The sequence below is a fragment of the Lonchura striata genome, chromosome 3 (assembly GCF_050655825.1).
Source record: "Lonchura striata isolate lonStrDom1 chromosome 3, ASM5065582v1, whole genome shotgun sequence".
NCBI classification, from domain to species: Eukaryota; Metazoa; Chordata; class Aves; order Passeriformes; family Estrildidae; genus Lonchura; species Lonchura striata.
Window position 1 is genome coordinate 104,460,001 of NC_140705.1, and position 24,099 is coordinate 104,484,099.

General features: G+C 34.7%; 1 protein-coding gene across 12 annotated transcripts in view; it reads right to left on the bottom strand.

Moving 5' to 3' along the window:
• The window catches only part of USH2A (usherin), a 391,259-nt gene that overhangs the window by 175,002 nt on the left and 192,158 nt on the right, over positions 1-24,099 (bottom strand). For all 12 annotated transcript variants that reach the window (XR_014954513.1, XM_085577109.1, XM_085577108.1 and 9 more), the window contains 4 exons: positions 15,128-15,287; positions 14,470-14,641; positions 10,171-10,318; positions 3,636-3,787 (listed from right to left, as the gene is read on the bottom strand). Coding sequence is in view for 11 of the 12 variants with exons in the window: in XM_085577109.1 (XP_085433235.1) it covers positions 3,636-3,787; positions 10,171-10,318; positions 14,470-14,641; positions 15,128-15,287 (632 nt within the window). In the remaining variant the exon portion in view is untranslated. The remainder of the gene's footprint in view (positions 1-3,635; positions 3,788-10,170; positions 10,319-14,469; positions 14,642-15,127; positions 15,288-24,099) is intronic.

The following is a 24,099-nucleotide window of genomic DNA, read 5'->3' on the forward strand; positions in this document are numbered from 1 at the left end:
CAGAGGAGGAATGAGAGATGCAAAGTTTAAGAAAAGGTATTTCTTAATTAAGAAAAAGTAACTAACACTGTCATCATCCTAATTTTTAAGCGTGTTGTCCTTTCATCTGTATTTGTTTGAAGCTGTCCAGCTATTAATAGAGACTACTGTAAGGAACAGGAAACAAATACTGAAAAAGAATGGAAGATTATTTTTTTTGCAAACCTCATGTGGATGTAAAATCTCAGTGTAAGGAAAGGAAACAGCTGTAGAAGACACGTAACTTTCTGCATTTAAAAAGCAACTGCAAGGAACATGCATTTAAACACTGTAGTAAATTATTACACATATTTGACAGAAAAAAAATCCTTTCTGGAATATTGGCAGCTCCCTAAATTAACTTCCACATTCACCTAATAAAATTAAGTTGCAATAAAAAGTAAATCTTTAAGAGAAAATAAATTATAAAAGAGCTGGATAATGTACTGAATATGAAAGACTCACAATAGAAGTAAATAAATACATATTCAATATTCAAGATATTTAGTATTGAAATTTCATAACTTCTAGTAAACATTCAGTGTTACAGAACAAAATAATTTGTTATGTTATGTTACGTTATGTTACGTTACGTTATGTTATGTTATTTATGGCGACAATTTTGTTTCTCCTACATTATTTATTTGGTGTTTTCTAAGGTATAAGATGGTTTCACACCTCTGTAAGTGCCTCTCAGCTGCAGGTTCTTGGGAGTGCTAATAAATGCTATTTTTAATCTGCCACACCTGCTCTGTCATCTAAATAACCAAACATATTTTCTCTGTCCTTGAAACATGAATGTTGTACTTTTCAGATGTAAAGATTGAACAGCTTATTGTTTACAAATACCATGTGCATCAATACCTCCTTATGTGCTTCTCTATTTATACGCTTTCTTACATTTAAAGTAAGTGATAAGTTGCAGTAAAGTCAACAGACTAAAGTACATCCTTAAAGATAAACAAGTACTTCATAGATTTATTGGATCACTGCCACATTGATTATTTGGGTTTTTTAGTCAAAAACATCCTTATGTAAGGATTTGACTAAACTGTGCTTTCTAAACAAAGTAATTTCCAGTAAAGTGCTCCTAAATGCAGGTGCTCCAATCAAAAACCTCATGAATGTGAAGAAATTAATAACAATTAAGGTTTTCTACTGAAGAAGATTCAAAAAACTTTAAATAATATAAATTTGTAGCAACCTGTATCATGTCTTAAACTGTTGCAACAGCTGAATTACGTCTTCAGCTTTTTCTTTACAATGTGCTATATAAACATATGGCACAGAAAACCTTTTTCATACTCATTTTGCTAAATATTACTTTATATACCACCCTGTGGTATTTTCAACATATTTACTAATAACTTAATAAACAAAGTCTCTGTTATCACATAACAAAGATAACCAAATCATAGGATAGGTACAATAATACTGGGAAAAGTACTAGCATACATATTACTAAAACCCTGAAACTCAAATTAATAGCAGTGGTTTGAGATGAGAAATATTCAGTGTTGGAAATTTCCATTTATTTATAAGACATTTACAGGAGCTAACATATTTCAAAACTTGCACAATTTTGGTTTTCTTGAATTTTTTTGAAGAATCTATTAGAGGTTACACTTACCCTCAATAAACCAATTTTTTTCCCTCTTTAGGGACATAACAACCAAACAATTAGAATAGAGGAAAGCAGTATCTTGGGTGTAATAGGAAGAGATTAAAATACAGCTTTTCTTAATTTACTTAACAAATTGCATCTCACTTAAAAATAAATCAAAGTCACAGAAAAAAATTTCAAACAAAAACTATCTAAGCTGAACAAAAATAAGTTTTTGAAATAGAATATCAGCTAATGCTCTCATAATTAATTAAGATCTTCAGAGCCACCTTCAGGAATATAAGGTGGACAAATTCCATATTTAGGAGAATGTCACATGATGTTCCTTGATCGATTAGGGCACATTAAGCACAAAATCGACAACAAAAATAGCTGGAAGCGTATCAGTTTACTGCTAGGAAATGTTTCCCATACTATTTAAAGCAGAGGCAAAACATTAGGTTTCTCTCTCTTTCTTTTTTCATTAAGTGTTGGATTTAGTCCATAATTGATATGAAAATCTTTTTTTAAAAATGAAATGAAGATCCAGTACTTTAACTTCCTGGCAGCACTTAGGTGAGCCTAAATCAAAATGCACTTCAATGCCTGTGATTAGAGATGGATCACTGGCTCTGGAAAACTGTGTGCTGATCATGGGATGTAGATGAGTATCAGCTACAACAACCCCTTAGAATTGTTCCAAAAGTCAAGTCAAACAACATCGAAAAAGACTACTAAAAATATTTTTTGAACTGTAACCACTGGTGCTCTCTTCAGTCCTTTTGATGCCTATTTGATAGGACAGTAGTACTGAAAACTTACATATTTCATCTGTATGCAAAGTTTGGTAATGAGTTGTCTTAAGCATCACTACCAACACAATGGATTAGGTTATTACACACCAAGTAACTTAAAACAAGGTTTGCTTCTGGGGCATATGTGAAGTTGTAAAAAATGTACAAGGAGAACTGGCAAAAAGCCATTCAGGCTTTTAAGAGTAAATATTCTTCAAAGTAGAGAAAGCTATAAAATGTTTAATGGTTACAAAGTCTAGTTGTCTTCTGCACAGAGAAAACATTACCAGCATTTGAATGAAAACAATCTTGGAAATAATACTGGAAATGTGACTAACAAATTACATCATAAAAATAAAATCTGGAAGTTCTTTCCTGATGATAAAAAAACAGAAAGAAAAAAACCTCCCAAATCTCTTTTTTCTTCCTTTTTTTTTTTACCAAATTTAGAAGTCTAAAAATAAAGCTGAATTAAACAAAAAGTTAAATCCCAGAATAAACACAGGCCTCTTTCTCAGTTATACTTGAAAATAAACCCAAGCACAGTAGATTGGATTCTAGTTATTCATCAGCTACAGTACTATGAAGTCATACTAGATTTATCAGTTCAGCTATATGTCTAAAAACCTTTTAAAAAATAAAAAAGCCTCAGGAGGTCTGTTTTTCACAAATTTGTCAAATATAATATTCCTGTATTCTCAAATCTTGAAAAAATGGGGTGTTACACAAGACTGCTAAAATCTGTCCAGTATAATATTTAGATCACATACTTGCATTCAAAAGATTTATGAATTATCATATTTTCCTTGCTCCTGTTGCCACTTCTGGCTTCTGCAATTCTCAAATTAATTTTAGTCCTTTCAGTCCAGCAGCTAGAAATTTGCTCATTACTGGAACAGTAACTCTTTCCTTATATACATCCTTGTAAATCTGGTTAAAGCACACCTGCACCTTTCAAACATATTAACTCCATTTAATTTCAATAATGTGTGATTCAGCCTCTGTTTTTTTCTTCCTTCACTGTATCTATGTTCTGCTTTGGAATGATGCCTAACAATGACCTATTGAATCTTTAGCAGCTCTTAAACAGGATTTTTTTTTAAATGTCACATTTTGCCAGATGGGTTAGTACTGCCCAGAGTGAATCATCACCATTTACTCTGATATTCACTGTCATCTGACATTTATTTCATTCCCAGAATGTAAATTAAGGTACTCACCAGTGGACCTAAAGCACAACCTTTTGCAGTACATGCCTGGACTCTGAAGGAATGCAGACTCCAAGGAGCAAGCCCATAAGCATAACAACTTAGCTGTGATGAATTTTGCAGCAGAACACCATCCATGTACAATCCATAGCTAGTAATAATACCTATAAAACAATAGTGGGAGCAGTCAGTAACCAAAAAGCTACAGAATTTAGAATGAAAGTAATGCTACAGACACCAAGGCAGTAATAGTAGTATTTCAAACTGTTTACAATTGAGCAGATACTGTTTAGCATGACTGGGCAGGTAAAACTCAAAAGAAACACACTCTCCCATCTTTAACTGTTGAAAACCTCACAAGTGGAGCGCATCTCTTTAAACAATTACAATATTCCAAGCATTACCCCTTAACAAACTTGTTTCTGAGTGGCAGCCAACATCACCTTGGAATGAGGGAAACTGAGGCAATTTTGCTTCACAGTCTACTCTGCATATGGCTTTTCAAACAACACAAAAAACCATCTCACATCTTAACAGGTTCAGACTTAGAAACAAAATCTCCACAATAATTGAAATGCAGAAAGACAACTCAGAGCAGTTCTGTAACTACAATAAATCAGTAACAAGTAATTTTGTCACACAAAACACTTTTTTCATATTCACTCTTTATGACAATTACTTCAGATTTTTGGCACTTTGCCAACAAATTACATACTTCATTAATTTGGGGTAGGAGTGGGGTGGTTGCAAAATTTTATCCACTTTTCTTAATGAAATCACAGAAGAGTAATTATTACTGTTTCCTTCTCAATATGCTGTAGAAAAATTCCTGAAATTAACTACTCCTTGCCTATTAAATCGACATAAAGAAAACTTATTTGGAAACTCAAATATTATCAAGATTTTTAGACAGAGGAAAGAATGGTCCTTCTTGTATAACTGGTTAATACTAACTAAAATATCAAGCGATTGCTTATTGCATTTATAAAGAATTCTAAAACTTTGTTCTTCCAAAGGTACATGGTAGGATAACAAAACCTGTGCAGTGCTTTGAATTTAATGAACTAAAGACTTAGTTTCACAGATTTGCTTAGACTCTGGAAACTGAGCTTGCAAAGAAGTACTTTTTCTCAGGTCTATTTTGCCATCTTTCTCACTTCTGAATAATCGCCTTTTTTAAAAGTTTTTTCAATTAGAAATCTTGAGCAAATAAATGCAAAGTTATAGGATTCATTTGAAGTGATTTTACTTCAGAGGATGCTTTCTAATACTTCCATTATAAAAGACAAATTGTAAAACTATAAAAATTGTAAACTTTTGTAAAACTATAGCTCAGTTCACCATTCTTTTCCTTAAAAATTAATTTTTGAAACTACATTGAGGAAGATTTGATGTGAAATTGAAAAAAATAGTCTTCCAAAAAATGGCAAACTGCTTCATAAATAAAAGTGTACATATAACTGTTTCAGCTGAGCTTTGAAAAGTTCTACTTCAAAAGATTTATATGCTTAAGAGCTGAGTATGGTGAAGTGATTCACACTCCTCAATTCTTTTCTCTTCCAGAAAAGTGAGAGGCTAAACTCAACTCAGACAGCAGAGATGTGTGTAGGAGGAGGTCCTGGAAAATCTCACACTGTCAATCTTAGCACATTTGACAGGCTTCCTAAAGCAAAAATCCCTTGTCGTTCTGTGTCTTGTTGCTTGTGAAGTAATAACACAAATGGTTGATATTTCTCCCCCATTAAATAAACAAATTTTATATATATGAGTATATACTTTAAAATATTTTACCTCAGAGGAAAAATGTGAATGCTGGTATTAAGGATGTGTTTTACAGGGAAAAAATGCCATACACTGAGATAACTCTAACTCTAACTCTAGCATTAACCCTTCTAAAGTATCATAGAATAGAATCACAACATTTCCTGTGCTGGAAGGGACCAACAAGGATCACCAAAGTTCAGCACCTGCTGGCCCTGCACAGGACACCCCCAAAAGTCATACTGTGTGCCTGAGAGCATTGTCCAAACACTTCCTGAACCCTGTCAGGCTGATGCTGTGACCACTTTCTCTAGGGAGCCTGTTCCAGTGCCCAAACACCCTCTGGGCAAGGAATCTTTTTCTGGTATCCAACCTAAATCTCCCGAGACACCTTTCTGCCATTCCCTTGGGTCCTGTCACTGGTCACCAGAGAGCCCAAATCAGTGCCTAATAAATAATTACTAATTTAATTTGATACTTATGGTAACAGCATTAATCATAATGAGGTCACTTGGTTTTTAGGGAGTTCCTAAAGCCTGTGCAGCATCCCCACTGGAGAAGCAGCTTGCTGCTCAACTCTGTAAGTTTTTGTTAGTTCTCCAAGAGAACAATCGTCCCTAAAAATCTGATGCTTTACTCTTGATTTTACTTCTGCCTTTGCATTGTAGGACACTGACAGAGAAAACTACAGCATGAAAACAAAGAAAAAAAGTATATTTCAGAGGAAAAGGGCTAATAGTCCATTTTTGAGATATAAAGCTATTTTTCTACATTATGTAATAACTATTTTTACCAGGGATAAGTAACTCTGCCTCCCTATTTCACCAGTATAGGCGTCCAAAACATACAGAGAAAAAGCTCAAAGTCATCCCAAAGTTAACAAACTTCTTGAGACTTGCTAGATATTGTTTAAGTTTACCGGGCATAAAATATTTAAGACTTTAGGACACTTTTGTGATTTACAAGGCTTCCCGAGCAACATGTGGTCACTATGAAAAGATGCAGTTTCTTCATAATTATGAAGTCTAGACAGCTAGGTCAAATCTTGATTTCACTGAAGACAAAAATCTCTATTGTCTATAGTACAATTATGTTTCACCTTTTAAAAGAAATGCAAGAATGCAAATTAAACTTAAACTGAAGAAATCTAGAAAGTCTTCTCCTTCCTTCTTTCCCCTCTCTGGGTGAGGCCATATAATGTGTCAATGATATTCAAGACACTAAAGAGATTTTGAATCCAAAGTACTACAAGCACTTTACTCTTAAGGTGCAATCTACAGGTCAAATCTTAAGCAAACATACTTTTACCTACATCAATTTCACTGACTACAAACACCAGTCATCTCTCATAAGCACAAGGATTTGCAAGAGCAAGTACTGGCTTAGTTCACAGAATAATTTTTAAGATCAGGTTTTACTATACCTAATATTTTCCATTAAAATATGACATGGCCTTGTAAGATACAGTCCTGATTTAGACTTGGTTTTATCTATGACAGGAACACAAAGTGAAGTTTTTGAGAATTGACCAGCTGTGGAAAATTTTCAAGGACTTTAAAAGAGCAGATCTCAAACTATATGGCAAAATTATAATGGATGTGCTCTGAAGAAGAGATGATTGTTTATTAAGGCCACTAGAATAATGAAAGGTCAAAGCAGAATATCTGATGACACATGATTTCACAAGCCTCTCCATACATTTCCCTCATCTAAATGGTCAATATTGCTTATACTACCTACTATCTACATACATATGTGACAAGTATGTGTAGAGTGGCAGGATCTGGGCCATGTCTGGGCCATGTCCAGGCCATGTACTATCAACCATTTTATTGCTGGATTGAAAATAAGACAAAATAAAATGTTGATATTTCAAATATATTCAACATGCCATCTTCCAAAATCTTTTTTCTACTTGGTATAGAAATGATATTTCTGAATAAACTTTCAACAAAGAATTAGGTGTATAATCTCCCATTTTTCTATGAAATATTTTTCCCTCTAAATAATGTAAATAAGCCTTAAATTCAATAAAAAACTGTAGTTCAATATCTACATGTGGACAACACAAGCCTGTTCCTGTACCCCAAAGCTTGTTTCCCCTCATTGTGCCATCTTTATGAAGAAGCCATGTAGCCTTTAATCCTGTTTGCCACCTCTGACCTCCAGGGTAGCATTTTAATTCTCCTTAACTTTTTGCTAATTCAAGGCAAGCAGCTGGACCCCATACATATCACCAGAGCATGGCAAAGTCTGTGCTGCCCAAACCCCAGCCAGCCCACACACCCATTGGAAGCTGATAAGCCTCCTCAGCCCATGGAAACAAGCAGTAGCATCTGTCAAGCAGTAGCAAATGAAAGCAGGCAGGAGAGAAAGGAATGGCCCCAGAGATCTAATAAGGAGATGACAATCTATGATATGCAAATCTTTGCAATTCTGAGGTTTCCACCTGAAACAAAGCCAAGCTGAGTATTTTTGAAAAGCACCGCTTACACTTAGCACCCCGAAACACACCAAGTTTGAACCATTTCAGTTCAAAGCAGGAAACCGTTTCTATGCTTTTGGGAAGAAAAATACAGAAAAAACAAGGAAGCAATAGTAGAATGCTGAAGAAATAAAGTTTTAGGGAAAGTACCTAAATACCTTCTGCTGGTCTTTCTCAAAATATCTTCTTCTCAACTAGAAGACTTTTCAGCCTCTTAGAGAGTTTTAAAACGCTGACAGAGTCACTATAAATGATACAGCCACAAGGCAGCCCAAAAGATGTGTTGAGAATGAGCAAAACTAAGTCACTGAACAATGTGAACCTTCCTGATTAAGCACTCAGTCAAAACTTTTAGAGCTTATTTGCTGGTGGGGTTTTTTTTAATTCTTTTCAGGAAAATGGGCAAAGGATGGAAATAGAAAATTGGAGAATGAGAAAAGATGTTATTAGATAAATCACAGAATCATTTAGGTTGGAAAGGATCTTGAAGATCATTGAATCCAACTGTTAACACAGCACTGGTAAATCCACCAGTAAACCATGTCCCTAAGTGCTATATCTTTGCATATTCTAAATACCTTCAGGGACGGTGACTTAACTGCTTCCCTAGGCAGCCTGTTCCAATGCTTGGGAGCCCTTTCCATAAAGAAATTTTTCCTTATACACAATCTGGACCTCTGTGGCACAACTTGAAGCTGTTTCCTTCTTGTCCTATTGCTTCTTACTTGGGAGAAGAGACTGACCCCCACCTGGCTACACCCTCCTTTCAGGCAGTTGCAGAGAGGGATAAGATCTCCCTGAGCCTCCTTTTCTCCAGGTTAAACACCCCCAGCTCCCTCAGCTGCTTCTCATCAGTCTTGTGCTTCAGCATCCTCCCCAGCCCCACTGCCCTTCTCTGGACTCAGTCTAGCACCTAAATCTTTTTAGCATCTTTTTTCTGAGTGAGAGGACCTAATCTACAACATAAATTTAGTCATGCATCCCAGCTTTTAGTTGTTCTAAAGGAAGCTTGTGGAAATTTATTTCTTATACTCTAGGTCTTTATTGTGTGCTGTTGATATGCATGTATAAATATGTATATGGACATATATATTTATATTTATTTCATTAGTTAAACCACTCTCTAAACAGTTTGGATTTTTTTCCACAATGCAAGAATAACAGGATCAGGTCCTGAAACTATTAGCTATTAAAAATGCCTATTTCAGGGAAAATTATTCAGACTTTACCACTAAGCCACACACATAACTGTGCTCACCATTTTCTCCCCTCCCATCCCTTTCCCTTTCTCCTGCCTCCCTGCCTTTGCCACACGTGCTGATGAGATTCTAGAAAAAGGGTTAGAAAGTTTCTAAGGGGCTAGGAAGCAAAATCTTCTACAATGACTTCCATACAAAGAACCATAAATTATCAAATACATTATTTAACAGGTGACATATTCTTATTTCTTTCTAAATTTAAGGTAAGACCTTACAGAATACAATCACTACTTTTGGGGAATAATTTAAAATGTCTTTAGTGAAGTTGAACAAGTAGGATGTGCTTTATCACAACTGAAAGTGGGAAAAAATCTTGCAGAAAAAAATGAAATTCATGAGAAACCACTGGGAGAAATAATTCTATATATTGAAATAATATCATGAGCCAATAAAGAAAAATATTTTTGATACTTCAAATTTACTGATTCCTACATAGCATCACTGATTTTACTATCATGTATGTAGCAGTGATTTAAACTGCAACATGCATGATAGTAAAATCAGAGTGAATTCCAAAGTAAATGATACCGTGCAACCCCACTAGAAAAGTAACATTTGTTTAAAAGTTTTACATATGGATGTTTCAAAATGGAAAACATTTTCGAACAAAAGAAAGTATATTGTTTAACTTTCACAGGCATAGAAATGTACAATTATATGATGAGTATGCAGAACACAAATTTAATTACTATTACATATCAATTAATGTAAAATAAATTAATTTTTTATTGAAGGGTGAAATTAACATCCTAGACCGATATTCTCTAAGAATGCCTATTCCTCAGCTCAGTTGTCCTGGAAAACATCGAACAATGAGATGCAGTACACAAGAACTATCAAAAGGGAGCACTTTTGAGCCACTGAAACTGCAGGATGGGCTGAAAACCACAATCTCCCAGCTGCAGACAATGATACTATCTCAGGTATTTTATGTGCTAAAATGATCATTAAAAATTAAGCACCACATATAAGCTGCCATTTAGAATATTAATTTACCTTTACTAATCATCTTTTTAACTTGAGGCTAAAAGAGTTCACTTACCGTTCGGATACTCGGGCTTAGTCCACGAGATGTTAAAGGAGTCAGGTGAATATGACTGGGCTTTTGGAGCAGGAACCCCTTCTGGTGTACTCTCATCTGTTACAGCTGTGCTGGCTTCGCTTGTAGAACACCCACCTCCAGTGCAAGCCTTAAAATATTAATCAGAACAAATAAACACCTTTCAATGTAGTGCCAATAATTTTAGCAATTAGGTTTCTTGCCTAAGTTTCGTTCTTCTTCCACATCTAAACTTAGTAAGCCTGTGATTTTCAGGTAAAACACTTTTCTTAGCATAGATTTGTTTACCTCTTAAATAACAAGAGGATGTATAATAACTCATGATACTCAGTTTTTAGGCATATTATATCTAAAACATTCTTCTGTACTTCACAACAGCACCTGCAGCATGTGCAATTAGAACAGTGAAAAACCACCCTACTATAAACCAGTGTGTATTAGTTGTTATTATTACACGTTTATGGAAAATAAAGTAAAATAATTTGTATTTCAGTTGCCAGAGAACAAAATGTTAACCACGCAATTTTTATATTTTATTTGGGATATGAAATAATACAATGTGCAGGCAAAAGTGCATATCACTACATATAAAAGGCTTTTTAAAGTTTTACATGCACACAGCTATGGTCTGTGTGATGTTTTGCCAATTATTTTCACTAATGCTGATGACAAGACTACACACGTTAAAAAACACACAAATATATATATATATATATATATATATATATATATATATATATATATAGGTACTGCATTGAAACATTTTTGTGTTAGGTTATTGTTTATTATTAGGGTTTTATTTAATAATAAAATTAATCAAAACCTGAATTCAACAAATTTGGACATACACTTACATAAAACTTATTGGATTATCCATGTTTTAATTAGTCCTCCATGTACTAAAGTGGACAAGTGGATCATCAGCACACAAAGAACCTTGCTCTCCAGATTTCCAGGAATAAAATGTTTCTCTCAATCTATTATATTTCATCTGAAAGGATTAGCTTCAGTTTCCCATTTCCTATTGTTTTTCAAATCACAGAGTAGTCAAATAAATTCCCTATGCCCTCCAAAACTGTATACTGACCCCAAGGGTAAAAATAAGTATTGTTTGTAAATGAGAGGTTCTTTCATACATAAAGATTGTTTTGATATAACTGGAAATTACATTCCCAATACAACTAAGGAATGGCTCCATGTTCAGTCTGAACTACCAAGTAAAGACGAAAGAATGCAAACTCATATTTGGGGAACATCCAAAAAATGGCTTTTACTCAAACATGATAATGTTTATAAAAAAAAAAAAACAAAAATAGTGTCAGTTTAGATGAATGCTCAGGTAACCATTAGCATTTTGTTAAGAAAAATACTGAAGAAAATTAACCTTCCAGGAGAAGGAAAATAATCTTTGAATGATTCCACTTCCAATGGCTTCATGAAGAAGCTGAAAAGTGCAGTTCTGGAAGGCCTCTTTCTCATTTATTCCTTACTGACTTGCTAATTAATTTCCACCAGGCCTACTTCAGCACTGGAGAGAATTTCATTTAAGGGCTTGGTAACAGCAGCCTTTCCATTCATTTATTCTTGAATTTCACACAGCTCAATATTTCTATCTCTGAAATTTGCTGGGACATGATGTTTCTGGTTCTTCTAATGAAAATCAGAAAAACAGAGCTCATCTGCATTTTAGGTAGGGAGATTTTAGATTGGTGTATCCAAATTGACTGGACATCTGGCTATCACATCCAGTGATGCTCAAAGCCATGAAAACCTCCATCCAGATTGAGTTCCCACTTTGTCACTCTGAGAAACGGACTTCAGGTGAAATTTGCAAAAATACCAAAGGAACTGGACAGCCAAAGGACAGATGCAAACCATATCAGATGACACCACATAGCAGCACTCCACCCAGGACCTGAGCCAGCTTACCCACACTGCAGCGTTCTGAGGAGATATTGACTTAACACTTCAATCACAAAAGTACTTCAGTCATAAAAGTAAGAGTGACACCCTCGCTACTAAAGGCAACCTTTCAGCTTTCCCTTTGCTTTCAGACTGGCCTGGCTCACACGTACCCAGCTTAGAACACAAACAGAACAAAAACAAGTTCCTTTGCACTAATCCATGGAGACATGACCCTATGTCTTCTTGCCAGGCTTTAGGAAAGAAGCATTACATTTGCATACAAAACCTGTTGTACTCATTTATGAATAAAATTGCTGCATATTAAATGGCAATAATCAATTCTGAAAATTGGTATCAGCATGCAAAAATAAATATTTTCTAACTCTCCTCAATGTAGTAACATTAACCTTTCATACAAAAAAAGGCAACAGCCTGTGATGTGCTGAAAGTTCTGCTTGTGAGGCTCCTGATTCCTGTGTTCAAGCTGCAATTTTTGATAACTCAACATAGAAGCCAAAACCAACTTTTGAGTGGATAGAAACCAAAGTTAATAGTAACTGTGAAACAAGGAAAAGAAAAAAGTTCTAGCTGATAGAAGTATTTTATTCTGACAAAAAAATAAAAGGAAGAATTTAGTTACATCTTGCACTGTTGATGGTTGGTTGGGTTATTTTTATTCTAAAGTCTTACAGAAATTCAGTTAAATTATATATGAAACACTAAATATTTAATCTTTTTTCCAGGTGTGTATGCTTGATTTGAATTTTTTGTGGATTTGTTTTTGTTGGATTTTTTTATGTTTGGAGTTTTTTCCTTTCATAAAGCATACAAGTAACATTTAACCATGTTTAATTTTCATTACTTTTAAACCTGTAATAGTAAATTCCTCTGAAACCCGTCAAAGTAGTTTGATATATGATGGACCCAAATGTTTTAAGAAAGCTATCACACTTCAAAGATATAGAGCTTTTCATGCACTTCTATTATTTTCAAAGCTGCAAGGACATTTAGATCTTCTAACTCACCTATCACAGACCTCTGCATTTTATCCAGGTAAATCTGGTTACATTTGTCATTGGAAGAAATTATCTTTTCCCACTTTCTGATTAAATTCAAATATTAAGGGGGATAAAAAAAATTACAAAGAAATGAGAAATAAAATATAAAGAACAAAAGGTTCCTAAAAATTTATTTGATAATTTCTAGGAAACCGGCGCATGCTGATGAAGCAAAACCAATATCACACAACACCTCCTCCTGTATCCCAAGGCAAAGCCCCCAAAAGAAGAAGTCCCAGGTGCTCTCCAGATTGTAGCTGTTAATTCTTCCCTGATGCTCTCTCCTTGTGCCCCCATGCACAGAAGCTGGGCAGGAGCAGAGGAGAGCTGTGGCAGAGTAAAGGAGAGCAAAAATTCTTTTGTAAAGAATAAATAAAAAATCATGGCATAAAATGCTTGTTGAGGTAGTGTCTTAGTTTTGGACATGGTGCTATTATATATGCTAAGCAATTTACTATGCTGAAATATCTAGGCACAAATGAATTAATTTCAACATGAATCTAAGCTTTAATTAGACTGAATACCCTTGTTTTTTTCAGGTTCAAGTCAGATCCTTATCATTACCTGAAGGTAGATTATTTTGTGTGGTATAATATTTAGAACATTCAAGAGCATGTTAAGAAAAAATGAATGCATATCCAGTCTACATAAATGTAAATTTATTCATAATCAAGAGCAGAATATTTTTCTATGGCATTTATCAAAGCAAATATCCTTATATAGGTATTGTTATAAAATGAACAGTGTGCTTAAAACAAGGGACAATCCCCTCCTTTTATTCACAGATTTTATGGTTTGTTAGTGAATTGAAGCTGTTATATTTCATCACAAAATAAAACCAATGATAAAAAATGCAATGAAAACACTAATGTCTTTTAAAATATTTTGAATACACAAAGTGCTACTTTACACTGAATGACTCTTCTTTGCTATTTTTTTCTACATACAGATTTTAAGATGAAAGAACAAATTGCTATGGTACAAAATACAAAAGGTTGACACTAAATATATTCAATGTTTTCTTGTAAGTTGTGTCCAATGAAACATTTTAAAAGCATTTAATATATTTCTGCTCAAATTATTATTAGTTATCCAACTTATTTTTGAAGACAACCTGTATTTAAATTACAAACACATTATTGTGAGTCTGTTTTGAAACAAAAAAAACCTACTTTTGTTCAGGATGACTCACTCACCTTAGCTTCAAAAAGAAAAGGTTAAATAAAGTGGACACAAGAGCCATTAAATATTAAGATGCTAACAAAGTATGAATCATTTTCACCATTTTACACCTCTACTACACATCTTTAAAACTTACAGCTAGTTTTATGAGGTATTCAGTACCCGGAAAAAGCTGCGGAATAGTAAAATCCAGAAAAAGTTCTGTGCTGTTATAGATTACATTCCACTTTGTAAAATTCTGCTCATTGGTGGCCATATAAATTATATAGCGATCTAGGATTCCATTTATTTCTACTGGTTCCTTCCATCTGCAAATAAAAGCAAAATATGATTAAGACCAGATGAAATAAAGATTCAGACCACGTTGAAAAATGTAAGGCTTTGTTTAGAGGACTTCATGGGGTTTATTTTGAGAATTTGAAAACCCAGTTGTGCAATCATAAAAATAAATCTAAGCCATACGTCTAATGCAGTATTTGTACTCAGTAGATAAATGATTACACACAAAGCAGGGGCTACAAAAGGGGCATATCACCAGAACATTTCCTGCACTGAAGTTTGCAGAGGCTATGCCCATATGTAGGTTATACTGATTGCGTAAAGACAAAATGGAAATTAAGTTGGCAAGTGATAATCAGAAGGTTCACAGAACCACTAAACTAATCACTTCTATGCATTTAATCATAATAAATTTAATTTTATGTCACAAACCCTTCCCCTGATTGAACTCACTGGAATTCTTGAATAAACTGATGCACTATTGTGTTGTCAGGAAAGAAGAAATTTTTACTTACTGTACATATATTGTTCTAGAATCCAAAACTGTCAGGACTGGGGCATCTACGTGAGATGGTGGCAGCTGTGCTGTAAACAAGGTGACCTGGGAACTGTTTGTACAGCCAGCAAGTGTGCATGCAGTGAGCAGGAAGTGGTGTGGTGTGAAAACTGCCAAATCTAGGGTAAAAAGAGAATAAGAATTTACTTGGTGTATTCATTTTAACTTGTTTTTCTGTAGCTTTCAGAGACTAGTGAGTTTAGAAAATCAAGAGGAAAGGGGACCTGTGTCTCTTAAATGTTTCAGGTTTGCCCCAGAGGAATGAATAGGTACTGCTTCTTTAGTAGCAGACAACTGTGAATTTTGACTACCCATAGATCTGTGGGGTGTGCTTTGGCTGAGATAACACCACTCTACTCCATTTACACCAGAATGTACACCAACCAACAACAAAAAAAAAAAATTAGATTTTCAGGTGCTACATACTACATCAGTTTGCTACATTGGTAAATGAACACCTTTGAGGTTATTAATCAAATAAAATTAAATTAAATGGAAAAACAAGTACACGTCATTAACACAACCGGATTTTATATATATTTTTAAATGTTCTGTATGAAACATGAATGTCAAGCATTGATACATTCAACAATTCATTCCATGAAGATTTCCCTACAAGCATGAACACAAAGGAAACTCATTGTTGCCACCACTCATACTGATGCATTCTCTCTTTGCCTGTTTGTCTTCAGCTGTACAAACACCAAACACTAGAAAAATATATTTCAGTAAAGACAACCCATCTAATGCTATAGCAAAACAACTTTTCAATGGTCATTAATTTTGAAGTTTCAATTACTGCAGAAAATGGTGAATAAAATGTATCATTTTTTCTGAATAAATATCCTAAAAGATCATCTATTCTTCCCTAAAATAATAAAGGAATTTCTGATAGAAAAATTTTAGCATGAAAGTAATGCAGACATAATTTTCTATTCTTTTCCTTTCTCTTTTTTCATTAAAGTACAAATCACAGACTAACAAGCAAACCTTTTAAGAAGGAATTTACAGTTGAGGTTTTGGCAACAGCGTAAGGTATACAGGTAAAATGTTTGTTCAATAGACACACATTTTCAGTATGCCATAAAAGTTCTGTTGTTTTGTAAGACATAAAAAATAGTAGTGTTTTCAGAGCCCAACAGTATTAAACTGTATTTTTTTACAAAATATTTTTGAGCACAAATTTAGAAATTCCTGTTGGATAAAAAAGACATCACCAAAGCAGAAATGTTGTACACCCAACTTCTCTCTCATTGGTCTTCCCCTCATGTAACACCTCCAGTCCCTGCAGGAATGAAATTTCTTCTGATTTGCTCCACTCTGTGTGAGGAAGGAATGAACTTGTGCATTTTTATTGAAAATACTTTACCACTCATAGTTATTGTTCTATGGAGCACATGGCAAAGCGTGAGTTAAAAAAAAAATGCCGCAGCTAAAAAAAAAAAATCATCAAGTGAATGCCTGTAACAGTGACATGTTTAATCAACATAATGGGACTGATTCTACCAGGGTTAAGCAGTGCTTAAGTCAGTGAGAGAGGGAAAGCACACTCTAGAGCAGGTACTCAGGCTGGCTCAGCATGCAGGGAAACTCCATGTACTGCACTGGCTGCATTGCCTTCATGATTCTACACCTTCCTGGGTCCCTTATTCCCTGAAGCTGCCATAAGAGAAGCTGGAAGATGGAGCTGAATGTCAGTGACACAAGTATTACATATTCCATGTTGTGGGCGGGCAAGCAAGTGACCAGAAGGATTTTACTTTCAGCAATACTAAAATGAATAGATTAAAGCAATTCATGGAACCTGTGTAATTCATAACCTCCTAGATTATGTATTCTTTTCTCAAAGTTGAAAGTATCTGGTAGGGTTTCACCAAAAAGAGTGACTATAACCCAGGGGAAGAGAAAAGAAAAAGTTTATTTCTCCATTTGTTTATGGTGGATCACTCTTATCCTTGTCAGTGCAGGGTTTGATGCAGACTGTAGTTGATGAGACTACTGGCAGGCATACATTTGTGGAAATACCTTGCGTAATTTGAAGAGGGAAGAATTCTTTCAAGGATTAAGAGAATAGAAGATGGGAAAATGTTTTATTTTCCTCCCTGAAAAAAGCAATTGCCTAGAGGTTACTTTGTGTGTCTCAGTACCAAGAATGGAAAAAGCAAGAAGAAAATACAAGAAAACATGTAAAGTTAAAAAAAAAAACCAACAGCAAGGAATGGAAACAGCACATATGAGCAGAGGGACCATTTGAGATCAGATGATAAACATAGTGAAAGGAGAGGAAAGGATAGGAGAGTTTAAAAATAGCTGCAATATAAAATATGTTTAAAAAGCAGCATGTCACCAGAATCTAAGAAAATCTTTATTCCTCATCTTGATTTACCAACACCAAAGTATTTTGACTACTAAATAGAAAGTTTCAATTGAATTGCAAAGATTTAGTTGGGATAAAGGCTAAAAAGAAAAATTTTGTTTGTGTAAGCAGGAGAAGAAAACAAAGAAATTCAAGGCTTAGCTACGTCATTCAAAGTAGGAGCTTTGCCACCATTAAAATCTATCCACAGACTTCAAAGTTTGGATGAGCCAGCAAATACAGCGTAGGCAGTATTTCTAAGAGGTTAGAAGCAGAAACTAACAAACTGAACAATAAAACATACGACATTATATTACATCACAATCAATACAATTATTCATCAGAGCCTAATTTGGAAGATATTTTCCTATTTCACGTTCAAAGTGTTTCATAATGGATCACTGGTTTCAAACAGCTACGGATACAAACGTGGATTTGAAAGAGGGAGGAGGTTTTTAAAAGTACAAAGCCACTGTTTGTCAAGGTCCTCTAGCAATAATGCCTTGCTTTTCCATTTGCTTGATTGCATGATTTGCATAAGATCAAATGTAGGCAACTGTGGACATGAAAAACAGATCACTCTCAAACACATTAGAAACAGATCCACAAGCATTATGTGGAAATGTGTTACAAGAAAATGCACCCCCCAGTGCATGGAAAACTCAGTGACTAATGTCAAACAAAGTATAATTTACAATATAGGGTAAGAATTGTATGTTTTTTTATGATTTATTTTGTGTTGTTGCTGGATGAATTTCATTAATCTCAATTTACAACACAAACACAGTAAGGACACAATTACTACTTTTAAACCTACTGCAAAACTTGATTTTTTTTTTTTCTTAAAAATTTGCTTTATCAAGTAATATTTCAATCTGTTCCACAATTCCAGTTCCTTGAGTTAATTTAAGGATCAAATGTTTCTTAGTTCAATATTCCAATAACTACTCACTGAAAATACTTATTTCCTACTAATAAAAAGCTAAGCCTAGAAATCATAGAACTTCACTGATGAAAAAAACCCTAAATTCGGGATTTGGTCTTGTTCTCATTTCTAGACTCAGAAGAACAAAAAGCAAAAAAGACAAAGATCATTTTTTGAGGGTACAGGATTCCCTCAGTCATCTTAATAAAACAGAGGGTAGACAGAAAAATAATTTTGCATTTTTCATGCTAAAAACAGAACAAAGGAAGAAAACTAAAATAAAATCACACATATCTGTTTTAAATCCATTATCTAGTTTCCCAAAGAAAAAAGTGGAGCAGAGGGAGAGGAAAGATCAACCTGCCTTTTCGTCTCTTTGACCTCAGAGGCAACACAAACAAACTAAATAATTTTCTAACTCACGCATCAGCAAGAGAATTGTGAACTGTAGTGACTATCGTTAAAACTGATATTTGCATACCACTATAATTATTAGATATGTGGGGTAGTTGGAACTTCCTACACTAACCAACCATAGTGGTTGGTATCCCTCCAGTTTCTAATGACCACCTGCATAAGTCCTGAGAGCACAATCAATGCATGAGACAGAAGGAATAAAGAATGACCCCGTTTGCATGGTCAATAAGAACACTCACTTGCTTTGATCAAATTTAATGGGTAGTCATTGAAAGATAATATGCTACAGTACAGTGCCACGTTTAGCATGGAATTTGAGAGATGTTACTAAAAAAAGGTACAAAAACATAATTAGTACAGTCAAAAAAAAATTAAAAAAAACCAACAAAACAACGAAAATTAAAGATTCAACAAAACATAAGCTTTCCCATTTAGTTGTCAGAATACATCCCAGTTCAAAAGCAACACAGTAGTAATAGCTGCAATAGTTTATTTTCTCTGTAACTATCTTAACACTCTTATTATATTCAGATTTATTGCAAGAGAGCCACACGCCCTTCCTGTTCCTCTCTTCCTCCCTATCCCCACTCTCCCTGGTTTCAGGCAGCTACTGTAAGGACCAGAAATGGCAATGTCCTGTCTTGGTGAGCACTCATGGGACTTGGGCAAGGAACCTCACACAGTTTCTCAGGAAAATAATGGAGACAACAGTTATCCCATTGCTATATTCAAAGAAAAATGATACAACAACATGGTAGCAAGGGATTGTTAGCAGCACAACAATAAAAACCTGCTGAGAATGTTTGAAAATGAAAAACTTCCAAAGAATTCCAATCATCACTTAGTTTATGTAGGTACACTACATGAACATTTCAGCTCATTACTCACCTCCTTACTCTGTTCTCTCATCTTCTTTCTCACAATCTGTTATATTAACTCATAGTAACTTAGCATTTAATTAGAAGATAAACTCCTTGGGACCATAATTCTTCACCACCAAATAAAACCATGTCCCCTTCTGATTTCTGTACACCACCAAAAAATCCCAAACATCTAATTCAGATGCTAAGTGTCAAGATCGCATTATCAGGCTTGCTTCATCAGACATCACTAGCACTTCTCTGCCTTCCACCATTTCCTGAAAGCAAGCAACAACTCATATTCAACTTCTAGTACAGTGTATTCTGCTCTCTTTGTTTATAGAGCACCAATCACTTAATTATATTGACTCTCAAAGAGCCATCACTAATGTAAACTTTCTCTGGAAGGATATTATACTAATGCTGCATCATTTCATAGATCTGCAAACCCCACACCACACTCATCACTTCCTTGAAAATATTTAAGAAAAAACCATGTGTCACAAATGACACCCCTTAGGTACTTCAGGCAACTCAATCAAGACAAAGTGTTCATGTACCTAATTGTGTAAATTAGCAATGTATGGCCTTCCACATGTGCAACTGGCCCTTTAATTTAAGAAAACATCTATCTTCCAAGATAGCAGCAAATTCTAACATATTAATTAATAACTAAGAATGCTTACATGATTCAGTAATGTTGCAGAGTGACAAATTTTAAATAATTTTGTGAAGCCATTATAAACAAATGCAAGTAATAAAAAGCACCAAATAAACCCAGGACCACAAGTAACTTTTCAGGAAGCACCATAAGCTATTGTTCTTCTCTAAGAACAACAGCAAAGACTTTGACATAATGGACAAAATAACTTGGCTTTAAGTTGGCCAACAAATGCTGATGTGTTTTAGAAACTATTTATTCAGCAGTAAATATCTCTGGTTTTCCAAATTACTTATAAAGGAAAAAATTCTTTACTGGGAGTGTAGACACTGGAACTGGTTGTCCAGAGAAGTTGTGGATACCCCAATCCTGAAGTGCTCAAAATCCAGGCTGGACAGAGCTGTTAGCAACTTGGTCTAGTGAAAGGTGACCCTGTCCACAGCAGGTCCCTTCCAATCCACCATATTCTATGAAGTCTTCATTCCTTTTGAGACTTAAGCACTTCAAAAGAATTCAGGGAACTTCCAGGTCCCATCTTGGGAAATAAAGAACATAGCACAAAACCATTTAACATATTCCCTATATGTTATGCATGAAAACATAAGTTATGTGTTGGATTGTGCAAAAGAGTTATATTCAAGAAGAAAAGCCCTTTGGCACAAATGTGAAACAAAAGGATCTTTTTTCATCATTTCCGTTTGCAAAGATTTCAAGAAATTACTAACAATTTTACATGCTGGAAAATAGTTCTACTTTTGGAAAAGGGACAGCTCCAAAGCACATTAAGGCATTTAAAGATAATTATGTTTTAACAGCAAAGATCATCTAGTTTATTTGCCTTCACATTTAGTAACAGTGTCTCTTGGCTATGCTCTTACACCCTTAATTGTTGCACAATCAAACTTTCTGCCATTTATTGTCCCAAAGTCTTGTACTTCTTTGAGACAAAACACATTCCTCAAAAGTTAGGCTTCATCCTGGCCAATTCAAAAGGCCATATAAACACCCATTCCTGATTAATGGGTTTCATTATCTCTTTTTATTTTAGTAAAACAATTTTAGTTTTAACCTTCTTTAGATAGGTACGCATTTTTTATTTACACTTTATTCTTGTGCCTATTATTCATATCTCATTGTAAAAGCTGGAGAGCAAGGATTCCAGTCTTATTTTAAAGCCACATCCCTGAGATAGCTACTACGGGAACATTTTCCAGGCTGTTCTTATTCCCCAGTTAGAACACACTCAATTGAAATCCCAAATGTGCTCAGCTTAAGAAAACTCAAATCATGGGGACTGCCTCACACCACATGGTTTAGAAAAAAACAGAAGGGACACATTAGAGAAGAACATTTAAAGTGCTTCAGACTTTAGCTCTTCCACCTAAATTCCTTCCTCTAAAGACACGTCATGTCACTGACCACAGAAGAATCACAGTGCTCCTTGGAATCCTCCTTCCCATAACAACCCTGATAAGTTTCCCTCTGACCCAGCAGCATTAGTCACAATCAGAAAAATATGGAGGCATTTTGGAAGGTTTTTCAACAGCTTCTCTTGCTGCCAAAATGACACAGAGCCAGTCAGTCAGTGCAAACATTCATTATCAAATGAACCTACTGAACTTCCAAGTTACTTCTTTGCTGACTAGAATTAAAACCATTCACTGTCTCCCTAGTTTACTTCAATGATAAAAGCTGGACAAATAAAGTGAGTTTGAAGGTCAGAGGGGGAGAAATCAAAAAGAAGATGAAGCTTACCAGGCACATGAAGAGAAGTAATTGTGGTCAATAACACTATCTTAGTTTGATGTCCCTCTTCTTCATTTATTTACACACCATATGGAATGAAGATTTTAAGATTTAAATGAAAATTTCCATCCACAAATGCTTCCAATCCATTCACTCTATTTCTTACTCCAGCTTAAATAGAGATGAGTTGCTAGTATAAATCTTAAGAACCATAATGTGTCAGTCAATATTTAGCCCAAAAAGTGAAAAAGGAAAAAAGCGTGATTTAACCATTTTACCTCTGTATTACTTCAGCTTTATATTCACAGCTGGAAAATACATTTGCAGTAGGCAAATACACTGCAAATTTGAAACTCAGATACCTGTGTCTATAAAAATGGAACTACTCTGGATTCACATTAGTATGACCCAGAACCCTTTGGCTCACCAGCAGAAGTACATCCTGTATTCCCAAGTAATTCCAATCTTGCTGCAGAGGGAGAAACAAAATTCAAACATACCTAACATTGGGTGCTGAGGCAATTGTATGAAGTGCCAGGCTGTCACTTTTACAACCCACAGAAGAGCACATGCCAACGTGCCGCTGTGGCAAGTAAGATGTGGTTATATATTAATATATAGCAAGCAACAGCAACTATTACTACTCATTTTATATAAATCAATAGTGTAGCCTCATCTGGAGCAGCATATATTACAGAGTGCAGGAATAAATTCTGTCTGGAAAACAGGAGTGAGAGAATGGAGACTTACAAACACTTTCTTAGGAAGAGCGGGTACGAGAAACAACCTCAGAGAAGGAAACAAAGACACACCATAGAGGGGTATAGGATAGTGCTACATAGAAAAGCAATTAGGATGCTCTGTTCCCTTGAATTCCCTTTCATTAAAGGAAGGGGGGTGGGGGGAAGAAGGGAGGGAGGGAAAAAGGACTTGCAATAAATTGAGAAAGTGGAATTTTCAGAGACACTCAACCCACCTAAAATCATAGCACATCTACTACTGCTGACAAGATGATTCAAGGTTACCTTTGTAAATCAAACTTGAGGAGAGAAACATTAAGTATCAATATAATATTTTTTAAATTATTTATGTAAGCATCACTATAATTTGCAAATCTGTACAACATTCCTTCAAGATTTCTATACTCCTCTTTGTATCTGAGTCAACTTAGAACTATTTAACACTGTATTTAATTTTATATAAGTTTATTTTCTGCCAAGCAAAGAATAAGAGGGATAAAATAAAATAAATTAATTTCCAAAACAAATATTTTGATAAAATGTAGATAATTTTATTCTTATCTTTTTCTAACTATAATTTACTCTTAATAGTAAATTATAAAATACCATTTTAATGCCAAAAATTTCTTAATCACAAAAAAGACAATTCATTAAACAAGCAGAAGCTTGAGAAAGCACACTCAACACTACAAATTGGAATGTAAACAATAAAACTACAAGGGCTCTTTGAACTGCCATCAACTACAGGTTGATTAAGGTAATGTTTTATAGGTTGCAAGTTTTATTTAGCAATATCTGCATTTTACACCCATGATGAGTAACTTTTTTCATCATTTTTTATAGACCCATGCATGTGAGATGATTAGAGAACAATTCTCACCATCCAGGAAAGCCATCATGTGATTTAAGAGTTTCTGTAGAAGAGATAGTATCACCTTCCCAGGACCAGAACAGCTCTGTATTCCTGAATTATAGTCAGAGGGTAAAGGAGTTTGCCAAAACATTTACTGGAGTGCTGGAACAAGGATAGTGGGAAGATTCAGCTTCTGAGCACTGCTCCTAAACAAGACAATTTATAGCAAGTTAAATCTGTTGCAAGACTACAAAAGCTGAGCTAGTTTTTCCACTGACCACAAAATAAGCAGCACAGTAAAATACACAGTATTTCTATCAGCTCTTCTCTCTCCTTAGTAGAACAAGCAGCCCAAGCTGCAGAGTCATTAATA